At 41.2% G+C, this 17,985-nt stretch overlaps 1 protein-coding gene and 2 non-coding genes across 5 annotated transcripts in view; all 3 read left to right on the top strand.

Annotated features, from left to right (window-relative positions):
• LOC135343079 (intermembrane lipid transfer protein VPS13C-like) overlaps window positions 1-17,985 on the top strand; it is a 142,039-nt gene that overhangs the window by 23,804 nt on the left and 100,250 nt on the right. For all 3 annotated transcript variants that reach the window (XM_064540029.1, XM_064540028.1, XM_064540030.1), the window contains 31 exons: window positions 346-494; window positions 998-1,212; window positions 1,330-1,381; window positions 1,624-1,675; window positions 1,746-1,790; window positions 2,158-2,274; window positions 2,325-2,417; window positions 2,593-2,861; window positions 3,386-3,536; window positions 3,775-3,885; window positions 4,091-4,241; window positions 4,493-4,544; window positions 4,656-4,749; window positions 5,062-5,283; window positions 5,608-5,834; window positions 5,984-6,131; window positions 6,620-6,716; window positions 8,862-8,912; window positions 9,296-9,411; window positions 9,932-10,110; window positions 10,505-10,593; window positions 10,765-11,135; window positions 11,335-11,451; window positions 11,626-11,790; window positions 11,985-12,152; window positions 12,202-12,354; window positions 13,079-13,219; window positions 13,493-13,813; window positions 13,943-13,990; window positions 14,256-14,399; window positions 14,509-14,688. In XM_064540029.1, coding sequence (XP_064396099.1) covers window positions 346-494; window positions 998-1,212; window positions 1,330-1,381; window positions 1,624-1,675; window positions 1,746-1,790; window positions 2,158-2,274; window positions 2,325-2,417; window positions 2,593-2,861; window positions 3,386-3,536; window positions 3,775-3,885; window positions 4,091-4,241; window positions 4,493-4,544; window positions 4,656-4,749; window positions 5,062-5,283; window positions 5,608-5,834; window positions 5,984-6,131; window positions 6,620-6,716; window positions 8,862-8,912; window positions 9,296-9,411; window positions 9,932-10,110; window positions 10,505-10,593; window positions 10,765-11,135; window positions 11,335-11,451; window positions 11,626-11,790; window positions 11,985-12,152; window positions 12,202-12,354; window positions 13,079-13,219; window positions 13,493-13,813; window positions 13,943-13,990; window positions 14,256-14,399; window positions 14,509-14,688 — 4,488 coding nt within the window. The remainder of the gene's footprint in view (window positions 1-345; window positions 495-997; window positions 1,213-1,329; window positions 1,382-1,623; window positions 1,676-1,745; window positions 1,791-2,157; window positions 2,275-2,324; window positions 2,418-2,592; window positions 2,862-3,385; window positions 3,537-3,774; window positions 3,886-4,090; window positions 4,242-4,492; window positions 4,545-4,655; window positions 4,750-5,061; window positions 5,284-5,607; window positions 5,835-5,983; window positions 6,132-6,619; window positions 6,717-8,861; window positions 8,913-9,295; window positions 9,412-9,931; window positions 10,111-10,504; window positions 10,594-10,764; window positions 11,136-11,334; window positions 11,452-11,625; window positions 11,791-11,984; window positions 12,153-12,201; window positions 12,355-13,078; window positions 13,220-13,492; window positions 13,814-13,942; window positions 13,991-14,255; window positions 14,400-14,508; window positions 14,689-17,985) is intronic.
• Trnai-gau (transfer RNA isoleucine (anticodon GAU)) lies at window positions 12,627-12,699 on the top strand. Its single transcript has one exon. It is a non-coding gene; the product is annotated as a tRNA-Ile (tRNA).
• Trnai-gau (transfer RNA isoleucine (anticodon GAU)) lies at window positions 12,783-12,855 on the top strand. Its single transcript has one exon. It is a non-coding gene; the product is annotated as a tRNA-Ile (tRNA).

The raw sequence follows: 17,985 nt of genomic DNA, 5'->3' as shown, positions 1-17,985 counted from the left end.
TCTGATCTTTGGGACTTTTTTCTTTACGAAACCCTATCGGGTTTTACCACTGCTGTGGCTGACAAGGGTCTGAAGGAAGCTTGAAGTTTATTAAGTCGGATCCCCCGGGACCTCCGGCTTTGCATCCCATCCATCAGGATGCGGTGGACAGTGAACACCTATGGTAACCCCTTAAGTCCTAATGTCAGCCGAGTTTGAACCATCATGCACTCTTTCTTAATAGTCACAATTTACACTATAATACAGGTACTATTTGCTGTACACTGTCACTGTCATAATGTAACGTGCACACATTCACATGTACTACGTGTACGTGGAACATACCCTATTCCCACTCCCGTGCAGGCTGACAGCACTGGGCCTCAGTTTCAGAGCTTGTTTGCCTCCACTCAGCAGAGCATTGATGTCAGTCTCTCGTTGCTCAGACTACAGCTGCACAGAGAGTCTCTCATTAACCTCCTGGCCATAGCACAAGACATCACCAATGATAGCAAGTTAGTTTCTTTCGCAGCTATTAATAGTGTATGTACATGTATAGTCTTCGATATTTAGCAAGTGAAAAGAGCAGAAATTTTGGTTATGTGCGATCTGGCAAGGATCGTGATGTCATATTTATAAGTACGTATTATAGTACATAGGACTTATTTTTGCAAAACCATTAGCACTCGCAAAATACTTAACAGTCTTGTGGATGTTGTTCTCAGCCACTGACTATCACTACATACATATGTGGCTCTATTGGAGGCATACTTATTGTATTACATGTAGATACAAATCTTGGTTGATGAGCATATACATGTGTACACCTGCTCAATCAAACCAAACCCTTCCCGAAAATCTGGCTTCTAATTGGGGCATTTTTACCTATGAAGTAGCGACGTCTTGACTGAAGTGTTCATTAATTTGAGACAGACCATAATACTAGAGAGCATTGTACATAATACTCATAAGTCTTAGCAATGAAGCCACTGTTGTGATGAATATGTAACCACCACAGGAGCAAGGCTAAGACGAAGGATAAATTGTCTTCTCCTAGTGGAACAAAAGTCTCATCAAAGTCTCAAACTAAACTTGATGAGACGACAGTTGCAGCTAGCAAATCTGTTGCTAGGGTACCAGGGGAGAAGGACCTTGACCTCGCCGCAACGTTGACTGGAATTGAGTTGATATTATCAGACGACAATGGCAATTTACTGACATCAAATATTAAAGGTTACGTGTCACTGTGGAGTTGTGTTAGTGCTATAGTATAATTATGCATGCTTGCATGTGTTTCATGCCCTAGAGCTAAATTTCACAGTTTTGTAATAGTAAGTTTTTTGTATTCAGGTGTGGAGACCAGTGTTGTTATTGAAGAGAAGGCAATCAACATCTCAGCAAGGTAACAGCTATAAGCATGCATAGTAATTATGCTTAACTGAGTGATCACTATTCACGTGGCATTATTGAAGCTACCGCTAAGTGGCAGTCTCTAGTATTTTTGAGTAAATGGCTTCCGTGTTTCTGCTGACCTGTGACGATATATTATTGCTTGCTTCACATTTCACATCCGATTCAACAAACAATATTATTGTTGTTGATTGCTATTCAATCGACATTTGTGTATCTGTTTTTGTATCACAGTTTGTCCGATGTATGTCTCGTGGACGCGGACCCTGGATCCCGCCACCCCAATGTGAGTTGGCCTATACAACTGCACATACATACCACACAACACTGGTGTTATTGACCTCTTCCTTACTCAGGTGATAGTCAAAATGGACAAGTCGGAGAAAGTCATTTCCACTAACGTGAGTTTAGATACTACATGTACTCTTGTATATAATTATAAAGTCATCACTGTAATCGACTGTGTGCATGTGTATTGCACAGTACGTGATGCCTACATTTAGGGGGCCTATATGGAAAGGTCTCGTTCATTAACCTGGTGTACTGATTTCAGGTGTTTGCTTCATGTGCTTCTATTTAGCTGGGTCTTGGTTGAATGGAGGTGTCCTTATATCAGGGAGCCTGCATTTAAATAAGCTCCACTGTAGTGATAAAATAGTTTGTTGTAATCACTATTTTCTTTAGTGCAGACAAACGGGTAATTTACCCAAAACCTAGACAGTGTAATATATATTTCACTTTGTATTAATGCAATGTGTGCATTCACAGGTTGTTGTGTACAAGAACGCTCCCAAGACCGACCTCAATACAGCCAACCTCAGCGTAAAGGCCAAAGTCCAAAGGTTGAAGGTCACAATTCTGTTCAGATTCCTTAATAAGATCAAGGTACGCTCATTCAGTGTCAGCTGCATGTACATGTATCCATTTTGTTGCAGGGATTTGTGAGCGAGTTTTTGACACAACTTAAATTGGACCAGAAAACGATTGACTCGGCAAAAGAGGCAGCTGCAAAGACAGCCACTAGAACCGTGAGCAATATTGTATAAAGATAGCTAATAGTGCACATAACATTGCTCTGATTCGAGTGAACTAATACTCTAATGAGAACTATAGTTTCATATAATTTATGTATCTGTGTTTAAACATTTTTTGTCAGTTTAAGCTCGTGAAACCACCCGCCCCCTCATACACACACCTGCACAGGCCGAGGCACTAAGAGAGCAGAGCTCTAGTCGTGTCCGTCTAGACATCACCGTGTTTGCCCCTGTTCTAGTGCTGCCCCTCAGTGCTCTCAGTCAGGCCGCCTTCATTGCTGACCTGGGCCGCTTGAAGGTGAAGAACAACTTCCTCCACGCTGACAGCATCTATGAAGGGACCGAGGATTTTGATAAGGGCTCACTTGTGAGTGCCTCAGGAGAGAAGGCTCTCTTGGACAAGATGGAGGTCTCTCTGAGCTCTATACAACTGGGAAGGTGTGTTGTGTGGTGGCCGGTGTTTTATAGTCGGTCGCATTGTACATGCATACATTTTTTTATGACGTACAGTATGTCTTTTTGATTGTGAAGTTGATGCTCCTTTACCATCATAATTCCTTATCAGTATGTCTTTTGTGAATTTGGTGCTCCTTACCATATCATAAATTTCCTTGATAGTTTGTCTTTTGTACATTTGATGCTCCTTACCATATCATAATTCCTTGCCAGTATGTCTTTTGTGAATTTGATGCTCCTTACCATATCATAAATTTCCTTGCCAGTTTGTCTTTTGTGCATTCGATGCTCCTTACCACATCATAAATTTCCTTGATAGTTTGTCTTTTGTGCATTTGATGCTCCTTACCATAATTATCATAAATTTCCTCGGTATATGTCTTTGTGAATTGATGCTCTTTGCTCTTTACTATATCATACAAATTTCCTCGATAATAATTATGTCGGTGAGCTCGCTATCTCTAATTATGTGGGTGTATTTATGATAATTGGTTTGTTTTTTCCAGAGTTGAGCGTCTGAAGGAGGAGACAAAGCCATCACCAGGTCACATGATCGTGGAGCCATTAGAGTTCAGTGGTGTGGTCACCCGCAGTCTGAGCAGCTGGTGTACGGTAGTGCCAGCTGTCGATGTTCAGGCTAACCTCCAGACACTCAATGTCAGTCCTCCTTGTTTGGCAACTGTGTACATGCATGTAGCTATAATGACTACAGTGGTGCACACATCATGTCAATACAGGTCATGAGAAGCGTTAGGCAGGTATAATTATTTCATACTGTTACTGTGAATTCTAAAAAGTAGACCTAAATGAGTTATGTGTAGAACTATAGTGTTTGCATGGTCTAGCGAAAGCTAGTTTAGAGACTGTGTAATGTATTCTCTTCATGCCTGTACAGCTTCGCTTCAGCCCTGAGGACTACCATGTCACCATGTCCCTGTTGAGCTCACTCAATGAAGGAGCTTCGACTAGACCACCCCCCATCTCCCCCAAGGAGAAGGACACTCAGGTACGCATCAATACCACTTCTGATACAGTAATTACCTTTAGCACCAATAGTGTAATTACACTGAGGCAAAATATTAAGTTTCAAGTTCTCTTCTCAGTGTCATAGTTACGTAGATCGTATTACATGCATGTACTTACAGTAGGTCTTACTGTTGCATACTTTTCTGGACACATGAACTTTCACGACTATTCATCATGCAATGCAGCCTGAACCTGAAGAGTCTTTGGACCTTCAGCCTACAAAAGAAGTGGATGTGGCAGAGGGCGGGGTCAACATCAGAGTGACCGCTGTAGTGGGAACTGTTGAGCTGGCACTACACACTAAAGGAGAGACTGTAGCTACTGTGAGAGTGGAAGGTGGGTGGGGTTATTGGGGATCAAAACTCTGATATAAATTATCATCTTATTGTTACATGTAGTTTAAAAACGTAGAAAATGTCTAGTTATCTAAGAGTCTTTCAACACTTAAGTACATGTAATGATCCTTTTAGTAGCCCGGGATTGGCTGGATTTCAATACTAAAGATCGCCTTTAGTTGTTAGTGCAAGAGTTCCCTCCTGAAGACAACCATTGAGCAGTTCTCATTATTGCTTGCTATCTCAATACAGAACTGGTCACCAATGTGGAGTTGCTTAGCAATACCATCCAGGTCAAAGTTGGGTGAGTGGAGCGTTATACATGTAGGAAGCTGTAAAATTCACAACTAGACCTCTCTTTGTGTGTGGCGCCAGGAATCATGTAGTTAAAGTATAAGTGGTGTATTATCTACAGAATATCTGATGTAAATGTCTCTTCACTGAACTCTGACCACCTCTACCCTAAGATAGTGTCCGTGACAGGGTCTACCAAGGCACTGGAAGCAAAGGTGTTGTTTAGCTTTGTGCTGAAACCTATATCATCTAGGCCTCATTAATTGCAAGTGCACTAGCGCTGTTGGTTAACACTCGAGAGCATTCCGTATTAAGAACAATCACCACCACTCTCACAATTCTAAGGTTAATTGCAATCCATTACGAGATTCTTAGCTCACCATCAGCATTCTATATCTGGGAATGCATGCAAGTACTGTTAACAAATTGATATACGTGCACACACACATACACATGTACACACACGCACACGCACACACACACACACACACCCACACACACACTCTTGTACTTCTCTCAATGTTCAGATTGGTATTTATCCTCAAGCTACTAAGAGCCTTGAAGGTTATCTGGATACGAACCAGTGTGACGTTAGTGTGGAGGCGTCTGTTGGTCAGTTGAGACTAGTCCTCCTCTTTCTGTTTGTGAGCAAGATCACCAACTTCTTGAAGGAGCTGCAGGTGAGCCAGGAAGCCATTGACAGGGCCAAGAAGTCGGCACAGGAGAGTGCCACAGCTGCCATCAATGCTGTGAGTGCTTGACCCTCGGTCTAGTTTATAAATTATTATAGTAGCACTAATTGTATCCTAGCATAGTCAATATAAATTATAACTGACTACATTTGGTTTTTGGACTTATGTTCTTTATGTTGGACTACATGTAAATGCCACATGTTCATTTTGAAAGCATTGAACTCAACATGCAATGTTAGTACGATTCCATATAGCGTTGCTTGTACCTCCTCTCCCCCTCCACACACACACACACGAACACACATGCACACACACACGCACGCACGCACGCACACACACACACACACACACACACACACACACATACATACGTACATGTAGGTCCAGGAGAAACAGGCCAGTGGTCAGCGTATAAAGCTCTCCATCACTCTCAAAGCTCCAGAGATAGTAGTTCCTCTTCACTCCAACTCAGGAGAGGTCATAGTGGCCGACCTTGGAGTGTTGAGGCTGTCTAACTCCTTCCATCTTGTGGGAGGGTGGTCTGGAGGAGAGAGACCACCTCTGTACGAGGAGTACGATATACAGCTCAAAGATCTGCAAGTGTATCGGTACGTACGTCATGAGAGGCATTTTCAATATCCCTTCTCAGAATTTGCATTGTGTACATGTAGAATGTTTAAGTAAACAAGATAACCAGCACTGCTTTGGGTCGATTGAATGTAATCTGTACCTAAGCCCCATTCTTTACCCCCCACAGTACCCTTGTGGGTGTGGCCAATAATCCCCCACGATCGCCTGTCCTGGAGCCGTTTAATCTCTCCCTGGTGATGAAACGTAACCTGTCCATCTCCTGGTACACAGACATGCCCACCATTGACCTGGACGCTTCTCTGGGAAACCTCAAGGTACATACACATACATGATTGTACATGTATAGTACTGACTGCTTGTGGGGATATCAGTGATGTGCCCAGCATTTAAAGTGGTGGCTATTGTCAATCCTCTCATCTCCCTCGATTCAACACACTCTTTTGTGTACATAGTAAACTTGACCTAAGAGGTGAAGATTGGTCTGTAGTGGTGGTATGTCTGTCTAAAGGTGAATAGAACCAACCACCATATTGGTCTGTAGTGGTGGTATGTCTGTCTAAAGGTGAATAGAACCAACCACCAACTGACCAGTGTGGTCATACACATGTATCTCTGGGATATGAAGTATATACTTTGATTGGCTGTTATTTTGAGCTTTCCATACTTTTAAAAAACATTACGTTTCTTCATTACTATAATTATGATCTTGGATAAGGAGGTGTAACTTGTCACATCTTTTCATGCAACCTCTATGATCTTTTTTGATATTGTTTTACTGTTGTACCCCTCCCCCTCCCTCCAGATGTCCGCTAGTGATGCTGACATTGAGGCTCTGTGTCAGGTGCTCACCGGCAACCTCAGAGAGAGCTTAGACCACACCCCTACCACACCCACTAAAAGTAAGTCCACCTCAACGCGGTTAGTGATGTGTATACATTGTATGTGTCTCAATGCTTAATTGGTCACGCTGACTATAGTAGCGTAATTGGCTGACTCAGCCAATTCCAACTACATTGTTTATGACTGTAAATTATTTTTCATTTGTGCAAAGGTGGAGAGCTTGACCTAATCACAAAGTAGCTGTCTGGTCGTGGTCTAGTGGTTACACACAATGCCACACTGGAAGCCAAAGTGGGAAGCTAGGTGGGAGTGTCGCCATGGTGGATAACGAGCTACAACCCACATACCACATTCTATTGTGACCTAGTGACCTAGTGTACACAGTACCCACCACCCACACATACCTGGGTGAGGCTGCTTTGAAGCCAACTGCATAAGGCCTCATTACTACATACTAGCGCTGTAGCCATTCATAATTTAGCCAAAGCCTTTCTATAAGATCAAGTCAGTGAGCACACTTTTCATAGCACTAAAACCAGAAGTTCAGGCTGCTATAGAATGAAGCTTTCTCTATTGTTACTTTTTGTGCTCTCCACACTAGTTGTGTGCGACAGTGCAAAACTTCCAGATCATCTGCAAGAACATCTAGCCACGTCACCCAGCAACGAAGATGCGACTAATAACGAAAACAGCACCAACAGCAACTGCACCACTTGCCAGCCCAATACAGAGCTGCCCTGCTGGTTGCGTGCTAGAGGCTGCATAACAACCAATGCATTCGGCCAGAGGCAATGGTATCCGGATCCGTGCACTCTTTGTGACTGTTCTGGATGCTCCAAGATCAAGTGCCCTATGTTGAACTGTTTCGGATTCCCCACGGCAACGAGGCCCGGTAAATGCTGCCCTGAATGCGACTTTGGTGTTTCTGAATACAATTGCAGTGTTGTACCTGCTAAAGTGAAATCCATGTACGTTTCTCTTGGCGATAAGAGTTGTCAAAGTGATGTTGTTATCCACGATTGCAACCAGAGATTCGGAACGGATAGAGAAGGGAAATCGTTTAGATGTGTACCATTCGAAATGCGTCACACTCACAATTTTGGACGGAAATGCCGAAATTACGCTGGCATAGTTCAAGTCAGGTACAAGGATGTTGGCGAATGCAGGAAACAAGAATCCGACGAAACAATGTTACTAAACAACCAGTTTCCTCAAGATGTGGTCATCAATCGAGAAAAATACAGAGGGTTACCACTGAGGTGTATTGAGTATTTCGCTAGTCAGCAGCAGCAGCAACATCCCTAGCTAGTGATGAACTGTCTTGACTGAACAATTGTGTCTGTGTTTGTGTTTTAATTCGCTATAATTCTCAGTGTGCACTAACAATACAATGTAAGTTTAATTTGACATGCAAAAAATAGAAACCGAACTACATGTATAATCAAGGGTTCATTAGGAAGAGTACACAACTCCAATAGACTGTGCACAAAAAGCATTCCTCCACTCCTACGTCACAGATACTGGCTGTTGTAACCGCAACAAGTAGGAAAGGCAATGAATAAAATTAGTAACGCTGTTATTCATTGCCTTTCCTACCGCAGTTGTAAATGAATAACATTAGTGATAATCATCACTATGTTATTCATTGCAAATTTGATTTCATGGTTTATACAACAGCATGTGGTTGTGCCGTAGGCCTGAAGGAACGCCTACTATGGTTTTAAGTGGAGTTGCGTGCTCTTCCTAATGAACTCTTGATAATTTATATGTAGGCAGGAAAAGAACAGCATGGGGTTTATGACTGAAGTATGCTGTCCTGCCACTGCATGTATATAAAATTATTTAATCACTCTATGTTATTACCGTATAGCGGGTAATTTTCGGGTGACAAAATATTCGTGGTTCAGCAATATTGAGACATTTCGTGGGTAATATTTTCGTGGTTTCTGCTTGCACTGCAGGTAAAGGTAGGCAAGGTCGCTTCATTCGTGGGTAAAATATTCGTGGGTAAAATATTCGTGGTCAGACCTCCAACCACGAAAACCACGAATATTTTGCCCCACGAAAATTACATGCTATACGGTATGCAGTTAAGCTAAACCTGTTGCTATTAGCACTGCACAAGGAAATAATAAACAATACATATACATTGTACATACATGACTGCATGCTCTGTGTGCAGTGAGCGTTTATTTATCTTGCAGATGAGACACCTGCAGATGCCGTGGAAGGGTCATCTCTACCAAAGCCAGCTGGTATAACTATAATAGTTTCAGTGTTTGCATAATCTATAGTATACCGTATTATAGCAGGTTATTTTTGTATAGTGGAAATTGTCGTATATTTTGATCTACCGCACGCAATACGGTAACTTAACTATCCTGAGCTGTACTAATATTTAAAATACGAAATATTTAATAGGACAGTTCGGACAGTTCATCCGAAAATTTACACCAAAACTACCCGCTATACGGTACCCTATTCGACAGACTGTGTTCCTTGTGCTCGATGTGATAGTTTATAACTATACATTCTTTATAATTATAAAGCCAAAATTATTATATTCCTATTGTACACCTAATGTACGTACCGGTATACATGCATGTATACACATCTTTATGTTTACACTGTTTCACAGAGGGGGTAAAAAGGCATGCCTCAGTTGAAACTGAAGATACAAAGACCAGTTCCCAAGTCTTCAAGATGTTGGTCCTCAAGGCCACGTTAAAGAGCATTGAGATTGAACTGTTTAAGGTGACTATAATTAATGCATGTGTGACATAACGTTAGCCTTTAGTTATGAACTTGTGAATAATGTGATACTGGTCTCTGCATGAGGGCAGCTCTACAACAGTGTTTATAGTTTGCAGTTAAACAACCTTTTGCTGAGATGCTTTCGCGACAACACAAGCGTGAGAAAATATTTCACCAATTGCTTTTGAAGAACAGTGATTAGTTTGAACCTTGGAAGCTACAATTTTTCAGTGTTGAGATTTGCATCCTTTTTACGTTAGTGTGATGCCTATGACTCATAGTAATTAACAGCTCTCAGTAATTCATTTTCAGAGGCTCCTTGCACGATAAACAAAAACTGCATGAGCTTTTCACTCTAGCTTAAATACTTTTCAGATTGTTCATACTTTGACACGTGTTCCACATAAGTTCAATTTCTTTGTTACTTTATACACTGGTACTGTATATAGATCTGGGCCAGGTAGCTACACATACGTACAATTCTTATCTTTAATCAATATCTTTCTCGATCGTATTCCAGAGCCAGAAAGATTCTGATAAGTGGGTGAAGGGCAACCACAACTCTTTTGCATCGCTGGACCTCCATCAATTCAGCAGCACCGTGTGTATAGAGAGCAATGGCGCTGTGGGCGTGGCCGTGGAAATGCTCAATGCCTGTTTGGAGGACAGTCGATCCATGCCCAACAAGAAACTAATAAGGTAAACTAAGTATGGGTATACATTCAATCATAATTATATGCATGCTTTCTGCTCAGCTTATACCGTATAGCGGGTATATTTTGAGGGTATATAAACTTCGCGGAATGACCATTAGGAAGGTTTCGCGGATTCAATTTTCGCGGAATAGCAGCCTCTGCAGCATGCATGCATGTGATATTAAATTCGTGGGTATAAATGTTCGCGGTACATGCTTAATCAGCGAAAACCACAAACATTTATACCCTTGAAATATACAATCATGCTATACGGTATGTAAAGAGTTGTCTCTCTCTCTATAGCAATAGGAGTTGTCTTGTGAAACGTGCTACACTTAAAATAAAATGTTTGAATTTGCTGTCAATTTCATTATGTACGCTCTAATCCCCTCCCCTAGACTAATAGATAAGGTGATGGAGGACGAGGGATCAACCGTTCCGTTAGTTTCTGTTTCCTTCAACATAACTTCGAATGGTGACAGTTTTGGTACGTGCATTACAACTCTGCCTTTTCTTTGCTTACACATATAATTATTTAGCAGGACTTACAAAACCCTTGTGTGCATATACCCATAGACCCCTCTCACAAATTATGAAAGCTTTAAGTCTACAGTGAATAATATGTCATTAACGTTGTCCGTCTGTCTCAATCCTACAGTGGATTGCACTGTGGAGAGTGCAAAGGTGCTTGTCGATGTCGTGTTTATTTTTCTGCTACTCGACTACTTTAAGACGTCAGTGAGCTCCTTATCCAAACCAACCGAATCCTCAACTACACAAAAACTACCCTCGCCACTAATTAGTGATGCAGTTTTTAGCGAAACAATTGACTCTGGTTGTCAGGAATCAATTAAAAGTCCAAGTCTTAAGAGTCCAAGTCCAACTCCTGAGCCGATAGAGGAGGCAACAAAGATAAGTAGTGATGACAAACCGCTTGGAACATTGTCAGTGAAAGTGAAAGTCCTTCGACCTTTGATAGCGTTGCTGAAGAATTCAGAACAGAAAAACACTCGAGCCCTGGTTTTGGGGGTGAGTGGTTTGTTGTCTTAATCAACCAGAAAAGGGTTTAAAAATAATCTGTATACTGACCTAAATACATGCACGTTTGTACTCATTGAAATTGAACTCTCAACTTATGATCTGTGCGCGTATTTTGCAATAATTATACCGAGTTTTATATAGCTATGTATGTCATTAGGCCATGTAACATTTATTTTTTTTTGTACAGAGTACGGTTGATTTCTCCATGGAGCAAGGTCCTACTGGGATGACTTTAAAGACGGAAATATCTGAGCTTGCTATCTTTGCAACTAGAGTCAGCAACTTGCGTAACACAGCAACAAAGGTTAGCTCACATGACGCATGATTGTATAGAATTATACTCTGTAAATGCTGTTGATTACTAGTGTGGGAAACAATTAACTCGGTGGGGAGTTTCAGAAGTTGTGCATTAGTACGTTATGTAGGAGAGGTTTAGGAACAGTTCTTTCCTGATTGTCACATCTTGTAATACATATAGGTCCTAGAGGTCAAGAACTCAAAACCTATCAAATTTGGAATGCAACAATCAACATCTGAGGGAACTGCAATCGATATTGAAGTACCGGACGTTGTCTTGTCCTTTTCACCCACCACCGTTAGACTGATACTGCATGTGGTGAAGGCTCTGCCGGTCACAGCTAAGGTACATACAGTAACCTGTACTTGATAACAGTTGAACAATGATGCCTGCAGGTTTGTGCATGCATGCTAATTGTCTACTTTAATCAGTCTCTGTTTTACAGACTGCATTTTCTTAAACCTAACAACGTTCTCACACAATGTATATGTGTGTATATGCGCATTAGCTACCGTATTGCGTGTAATTTGTATCTTTAGGACAGTGATGTGGAGATTGGTGAGACCTCCCCCCTTGACCTCTGGGAAACGAGACCTGTCGACAGCAGCAGCTGGTACCTCAACCCCCCCGTCCCCTCAAGAAACGTGGAAGGGACGTCAGTTGACCAGGCCATGCCCCTTGAAGAGGTTTTCGATGTTGACGAGAAGGTGAAGTTTTTTAGCCTTGTGTGCATATTCTAAGTATCTGTTCATACAGCTGTCTCTGGTGATTGACAGTCTGCTAGTGCTGGTTGAGGAAGAGACTGTGGCTGGGGGAAACCCCTTCCCCGTCATTTCTATGAAGATGGGCAACTACACACAAAGTAATGCTAAGGCCATGGAGCTGACTGCTACAAACTGGAGCACTGAGGTTAGCTGGGAATAGAATTGCATGATTGCTGTTCGTATATGCCACCATCATTTTATAATTGTGAAAAATCATCTCCAGTTTTATGTTAATAAGTATATATATAATTAGCAATGTTTACATTGTACATGCACACCCACCTCGTTATGTGTTCAGTTGGTTAGAGTATCGTGCTGATAATGGACAGTCACGTGTTCATACCTCACATGGATCATGCCAATTTGCTGGACTTATAGCTACGGTGGGGACTTGCATCTCACAGTTTGTATTCAAGTGGTCCATTAGCTCAGTCGGTAGAGCGTCGTGCTGATAACGCGAAGGCCGTGAGTTCAAGCCTCACATGGACCAAGTTTTTGCTCTTTTTTGCTGGACTTAGCTACGTTTCATAAACTAACAATGGTGGAGGTGCATCTCACAGTTTGTTTTCAGGTGGTCCATTAGCTCAGTTGGTAGAGCGTCGTGCTGATAACGCGAAGGTCGTGAGTTCAAGCCTCACATGGACCAAGTTTTTGCTCTTTTTGCTGGACCTTAAGTTACTAACAAATTTAAGAGCACTGTCAAAAATTCCAAGCGATATCTTGGTTTTACATAATAATAATCTACATAGAAAGATCTTTTAATAACATTGTCTGTATATAGGCATGCAGTTTTGACAGTTTTGGCATCCATGCATAAACTTAATTCTCGCTATACTTTTATAGGACTGTGTCCCCATTATTTTCTGCAGCTGAATGTACTGTCTACTGTGTCTATGGAGGTGTCGTACTTCAATCTGGGTCACAATGTGTGGGAGCCGCTACTCGAGCCATCTGTGGACCCAAGCTACGAAAACCAGGAGGTCTATATTCCATGGACTCTCAAAGCTAGTGTAAGTGAAAGCGTATGTTTATGTCGTATATGTACATGTATACGTGTACATGTATACGTATACATGCTGGCCGCTATATGGTTGGTTAACATGTGTTTCAGCTTGACCCAAGGCCTTTGCTTCAGACTATAATTCTTACATGTATTGGGATACAAATTGTGTAGCTCCTACAAAACAATAGGACTCACATATAACCTTTAGAACCCGTAGCATATTTTGGGCCCCACTGCCTATACACATGGTAAATTTCATTGCTATTAACACTCTGCCCAGATATGGAAGGACCTCTCTGTCACCAGTGTAGACAAAGGAAACAGCCGTTCCAGCTCTGTGTCCAGTCGAATTGGGTCCAGGAGATCTATGAGCTCAACAAGTAGTGTGACCACTCAACCTGGCAAACAGGACGAACTACCCCCGGAAATCTCTGTAGAGATTATGTCAGAGACACCACTACTACTAACACTCACCAAGTCTTGCTTGATGCTCTTCAAGGACTTGTGGATAGCGTATGGTGAAGTGGAACAGGAAGTGACGGAGGATGTGGATAGCATGGCTCCTGAGGCTATGGAAGCTGTCTTTGTCATCAAGAATGAGGTGTGCTTAATTGTAGTGATCTTGCTACGATATGTTGGTAGTTTAAAAGGTGCTTGCAATTGTGGTGATAATGTTAGGGTCTCTTAATTGGACTGTGATAATAATTATTATGTGTTTTTCTCTTTGTAGCTTGGCTTAAACTATCCTCTCACTGTTTACACAAAGGACACTCTCAAGGTACACAATTAATTATGTATTGGTTTTTCTATTCTGTTAATATGCTCATGGCATGTAAATCACAGCTACATGTAGGTTTTATGGGGCTGTACACTCATAATCTGCATGAACAAGTTACGTATAAATTATTTCTCTGCATATTCCAGTACATTTACGTCTTCTCAATTATGAACTATAGGCACTGAAAACCTTCTGCGTAAATATAATTATTGGAATATTTAGGATGCCCCTTTCCTAATATTTGCCACCCTCTCATCCTCTATAGGTTCACGGAGCATACAGCAGCACAGTACGACACGGGCGGTCCGTCCCACTGCACCCGATGACAGAGGCTCTCCAACTCAAGCCCGGCGAGTATCTGCCCAGAGAAGTGTATAAGAAGAGGAGAGTGCACATTGTCACTATAGCGGTATGTCAGTTCTGTACCAGACTGGCTAACTAAAGTCAGATCAATTGACATAACTTTCGTTAATTTGTAATTTCATGTCATGTGCACCCTCTATACTTTGTCAATTTAGATTCCGAGTTTTAAGCCGATAGACGTTGCCTTGGGAACCAGCGAGTGTGTCTATTACCCTCTCATACTGGCGGACAAAAATTCATCAAAGAAAGCTAAGGACTCGCCTCAGTTCGGAGTTGTCATTGACATAAAGATGTCTCAAAGGGTGCCTGAAGTTCGGATACGATCTCCGTTACAGGTACCTATAGTTAAGATCCCTTGTTTGCCATATCAAGGGCGTATGAAGAAAAGAGACATGCAACTCCTACACTATGCTTGGACTCAGCAAAATTCATACTGTAACGATTTTTAGACCCATCCCACCCACGCGTATACGTTAACTATACATACATACAGTAGAGGCCAAGTTTAAGTTTCTACTTCGTTGCGTAGTACTCTGATGTAGTTTGATTATGTCGCACGCAGGGGCAAAACAATTGTGTCAGAGTGTGCATGGCAAGCTTGCAATAGTGTGTTGACCTACGTATCGCAAATTAGATTTGTATTTGTATGGCAATTGCTACATGCTGATGTGTGTCAACAATGTAACCACGACACCACAGCGTAGTACGTCCGTAGGCGGATGTGTAGTTTAATTGGCGTACTGCGCAACGAAACAGAAACTTCAATTTGACCTCTTCTGTATGTTACTGCAGGGTTTCTTTCATCTAGGTTTGGGCGCACGTAAGCACACCGTAAAATGTTTGGCCACTCCCACATTTGTTGCCACATAATTATTACGCATCACAGTAGATCTAGTTACGTATTGCACATCATACAATACTAATGTGATGATGTCATTATTCTACAACATTTGGGGGGGGGGTGCACCCCTGCCCCCTCCACTAGATGAAACCCTGCATGGTTAGCCTATCTGGCCTCCCGCGAATTTTGCGTTGTACATTGCGTATAAAGTGAGTTGCATGCCCTTTTCTTTTTATATATATACGCCCTTGAAATATCAATTGTTTTGAATGAGTGCTAGCAGTGTGCAAAGGCTACTCAATCCGTTATGGTGTAATAGACACATGCATAGTACATTGTTAAAGCCGGTAGGCTTTAACTAGGATTGTCCAATTGACCATGGACCCAGCAAAAAGGTTCCCAACAAAAAGGTAAGCTGCTTTGGTGCTCACATGCGCACAGCGGTATATAGTGTATAGTGTGTTTGTGTGTATATTATCGCTCTAATCTCTCAATGGTTAAAATTTTGGAGCGATACTATAATTATAGGAGTATTCCAGCCTTGTTTTTAAAAATAAAATTTCGTTCTCGATTTTTGGCTAGTTTTACATTTGCAGTCTCCTTCTATAGTCGTCGAATCGTTCAACCTGTTTGGAAATTGTTGCTATTCTACTTGGTATACATGTATGTACTAGAATGCTATGCATTGCATGGTATATACACGTAGTTTTAGTATACCAGAAAAAAGCTTCAAAGCTGCACTGCCAGTGTCCTTTTTTAGCAGCAATCGTGCTTGGTCAATCATTCCCTATATATACTCTTTTGCACTAAAAATAAATGTTGTAGCATTTTGATGGTTACTTTGTTAGTCATAACGCTTGTATGCATGGAAGCATTATGAGCAGCTTTCAGTTTGCATTTTGAATGTTATACTGGGTGGTACATAATTATAAGTATAGTTTTGATAAAATTAATGTGATGAAGGACATACTTTCATCTACAGTAATGCCTGCAGGAATGTTATTTTATAAATACATGTAGTGTATGCTACATTATTATGATGAATGAAGGAATTTAACTACTAATGACTCTGCTATATTAGTTATCATTTTACAATTTGTTCTTGATTAGTATGGTTATGTTCTCTGGGTGTATATGCTGTAACATTACGCTATGTGATATTTGGTGGGAGAGTAGCTCGAGCATTACAGATGCCATCTGAGCATATAGGGTCCAAAGGTCGATTTTCATGATAGTTCTCGGGATTAACGATTCTGTCTGGCAAAGTTTCCTCAATGTTTTCTTCAATGTTCTCATAGCCTCTCCTCCAGGCTCTTGCTCGGGTAATAAACATTTTTACTTTTATCATTTTTCTTGTGATCCAATTTGTGGTCATACATAGCATGTACAATATTGGAACAATAGCAAAAACATTTCTTAAGATTGTTGATACATGGTATTCTGTTTCTGGCCGTAAAGATGGATGTTCCATTGCTTCGGTAAAACAATAAAATACGCCAATTGTTCCAAAGAACAAAATGTCTGTTTTCGTACGGTTTGCATTCTTGTATGGTTGCACTAATGCTGTCAAAACTAGCAAGCTAATAATTAACACTAATCCCATTACTATATAGCCAAAATCGAGTATTGCTGAGTAGACTATGATGTTTGAATAGCGCAAAATGTAATGGGTAGCTGAAAACCATCGGCGATCTTTTGTTCCTGGTTGAGTGCCGTTTGTGTAGCAGCTTTGAAAGGATTCCATAACCTCTCGTAGCAATGGATGACGTAGTTTTAGGCAGCTCAGCAATCTTTGGAACCAGCGAAACTGATAAATCAACAATACTATAATAGGAAGAATTGCAAATATCATGGAACATGTTATAGCAAGAATAGCAAATGGCAGATGCTTTGTTTCAAAGTATTCCATTGTTGCATCATTGTATGGTACCCATGTCACATTGTTGTTCTTTAGGTTAACTGTTTTCATTGGAGTAAGAAGGTCAACTGAAGTAGAAACCATTTTCGTAAATGATAGTAGAAAAAATGTTGCAAACGCATCTATCACACTAGTTCTGCTTTCCCAATTTCTACGGAAACGTGAAAAGAGGTAAAGAAATGGTCTCCACAAGATGACTACTAGTCTGAAGTTTCTAGCATGTAGCTCGATCAAGATGTAGGAGATAACAGTCAATAGTAGTGGGTAGATAGCCACTGCATAGTCCAGAGCTATGACTGTGAGTGTGGACACATCAAGACAAATGTCAGGGTAAAGACTTCTAAAGAAATCTAGATTCCATATCGCATGTAGGTCTACCAGTACTAAAATTGTAAATTTTAAGTAAGTTGAGATATGATTAGTGTATGCTGTTATAGCTCTAGCAAAAACGGGTGTTGTCATTATTAGGCTGTAAGCAACATAACTGTGTAAGTAATAAGAGGTTGCATTGATCTTGAAGAGTAGAAGCACGAAGTAAAACACTGTAAGTGGACCAAAAGCCACAAGAATGTACTTCCAGATGTTTCTGTTCCCCTCAGGGCATTTCACACACCTCATGTCATAAGAGTAAGCCAGTGGAGAGTGTCCAGGCAGACACCTCCCACACAGTCTTCCTGTTCTGTTCCACCTCTTCTCACACATGAACTGGTTTAGTTGGGATGCATCTTTTGGCAATGGGAGGTACGCACTTTTGTCGTAGCCGTTTTCACAATTCTCAAAGCAGTTTCCTACAACTAACTCATCTGTCATGTTGTTATATGTAACGCAGTGGCATCTGATAACAGATAGTTCAAGTTGTGCCTCGTCACATTT

This window comes from Halichondria panicea, chromosome 10, assembly GCF_963675165.1.
Source record: "Halichondria panicea chromosome 10, odHalPani1.1, whole genome shotgun sequence".
NCBI classification, from domain to species: Eukaryota; Metazoa; Porifera; class Demospongiae; order Suberitida; family Halichondriidae; genus Halichondria; species Halichondria panicea.
This window is presented reverse-complemented; position numbering and strand designations above follow the sequence as displayed.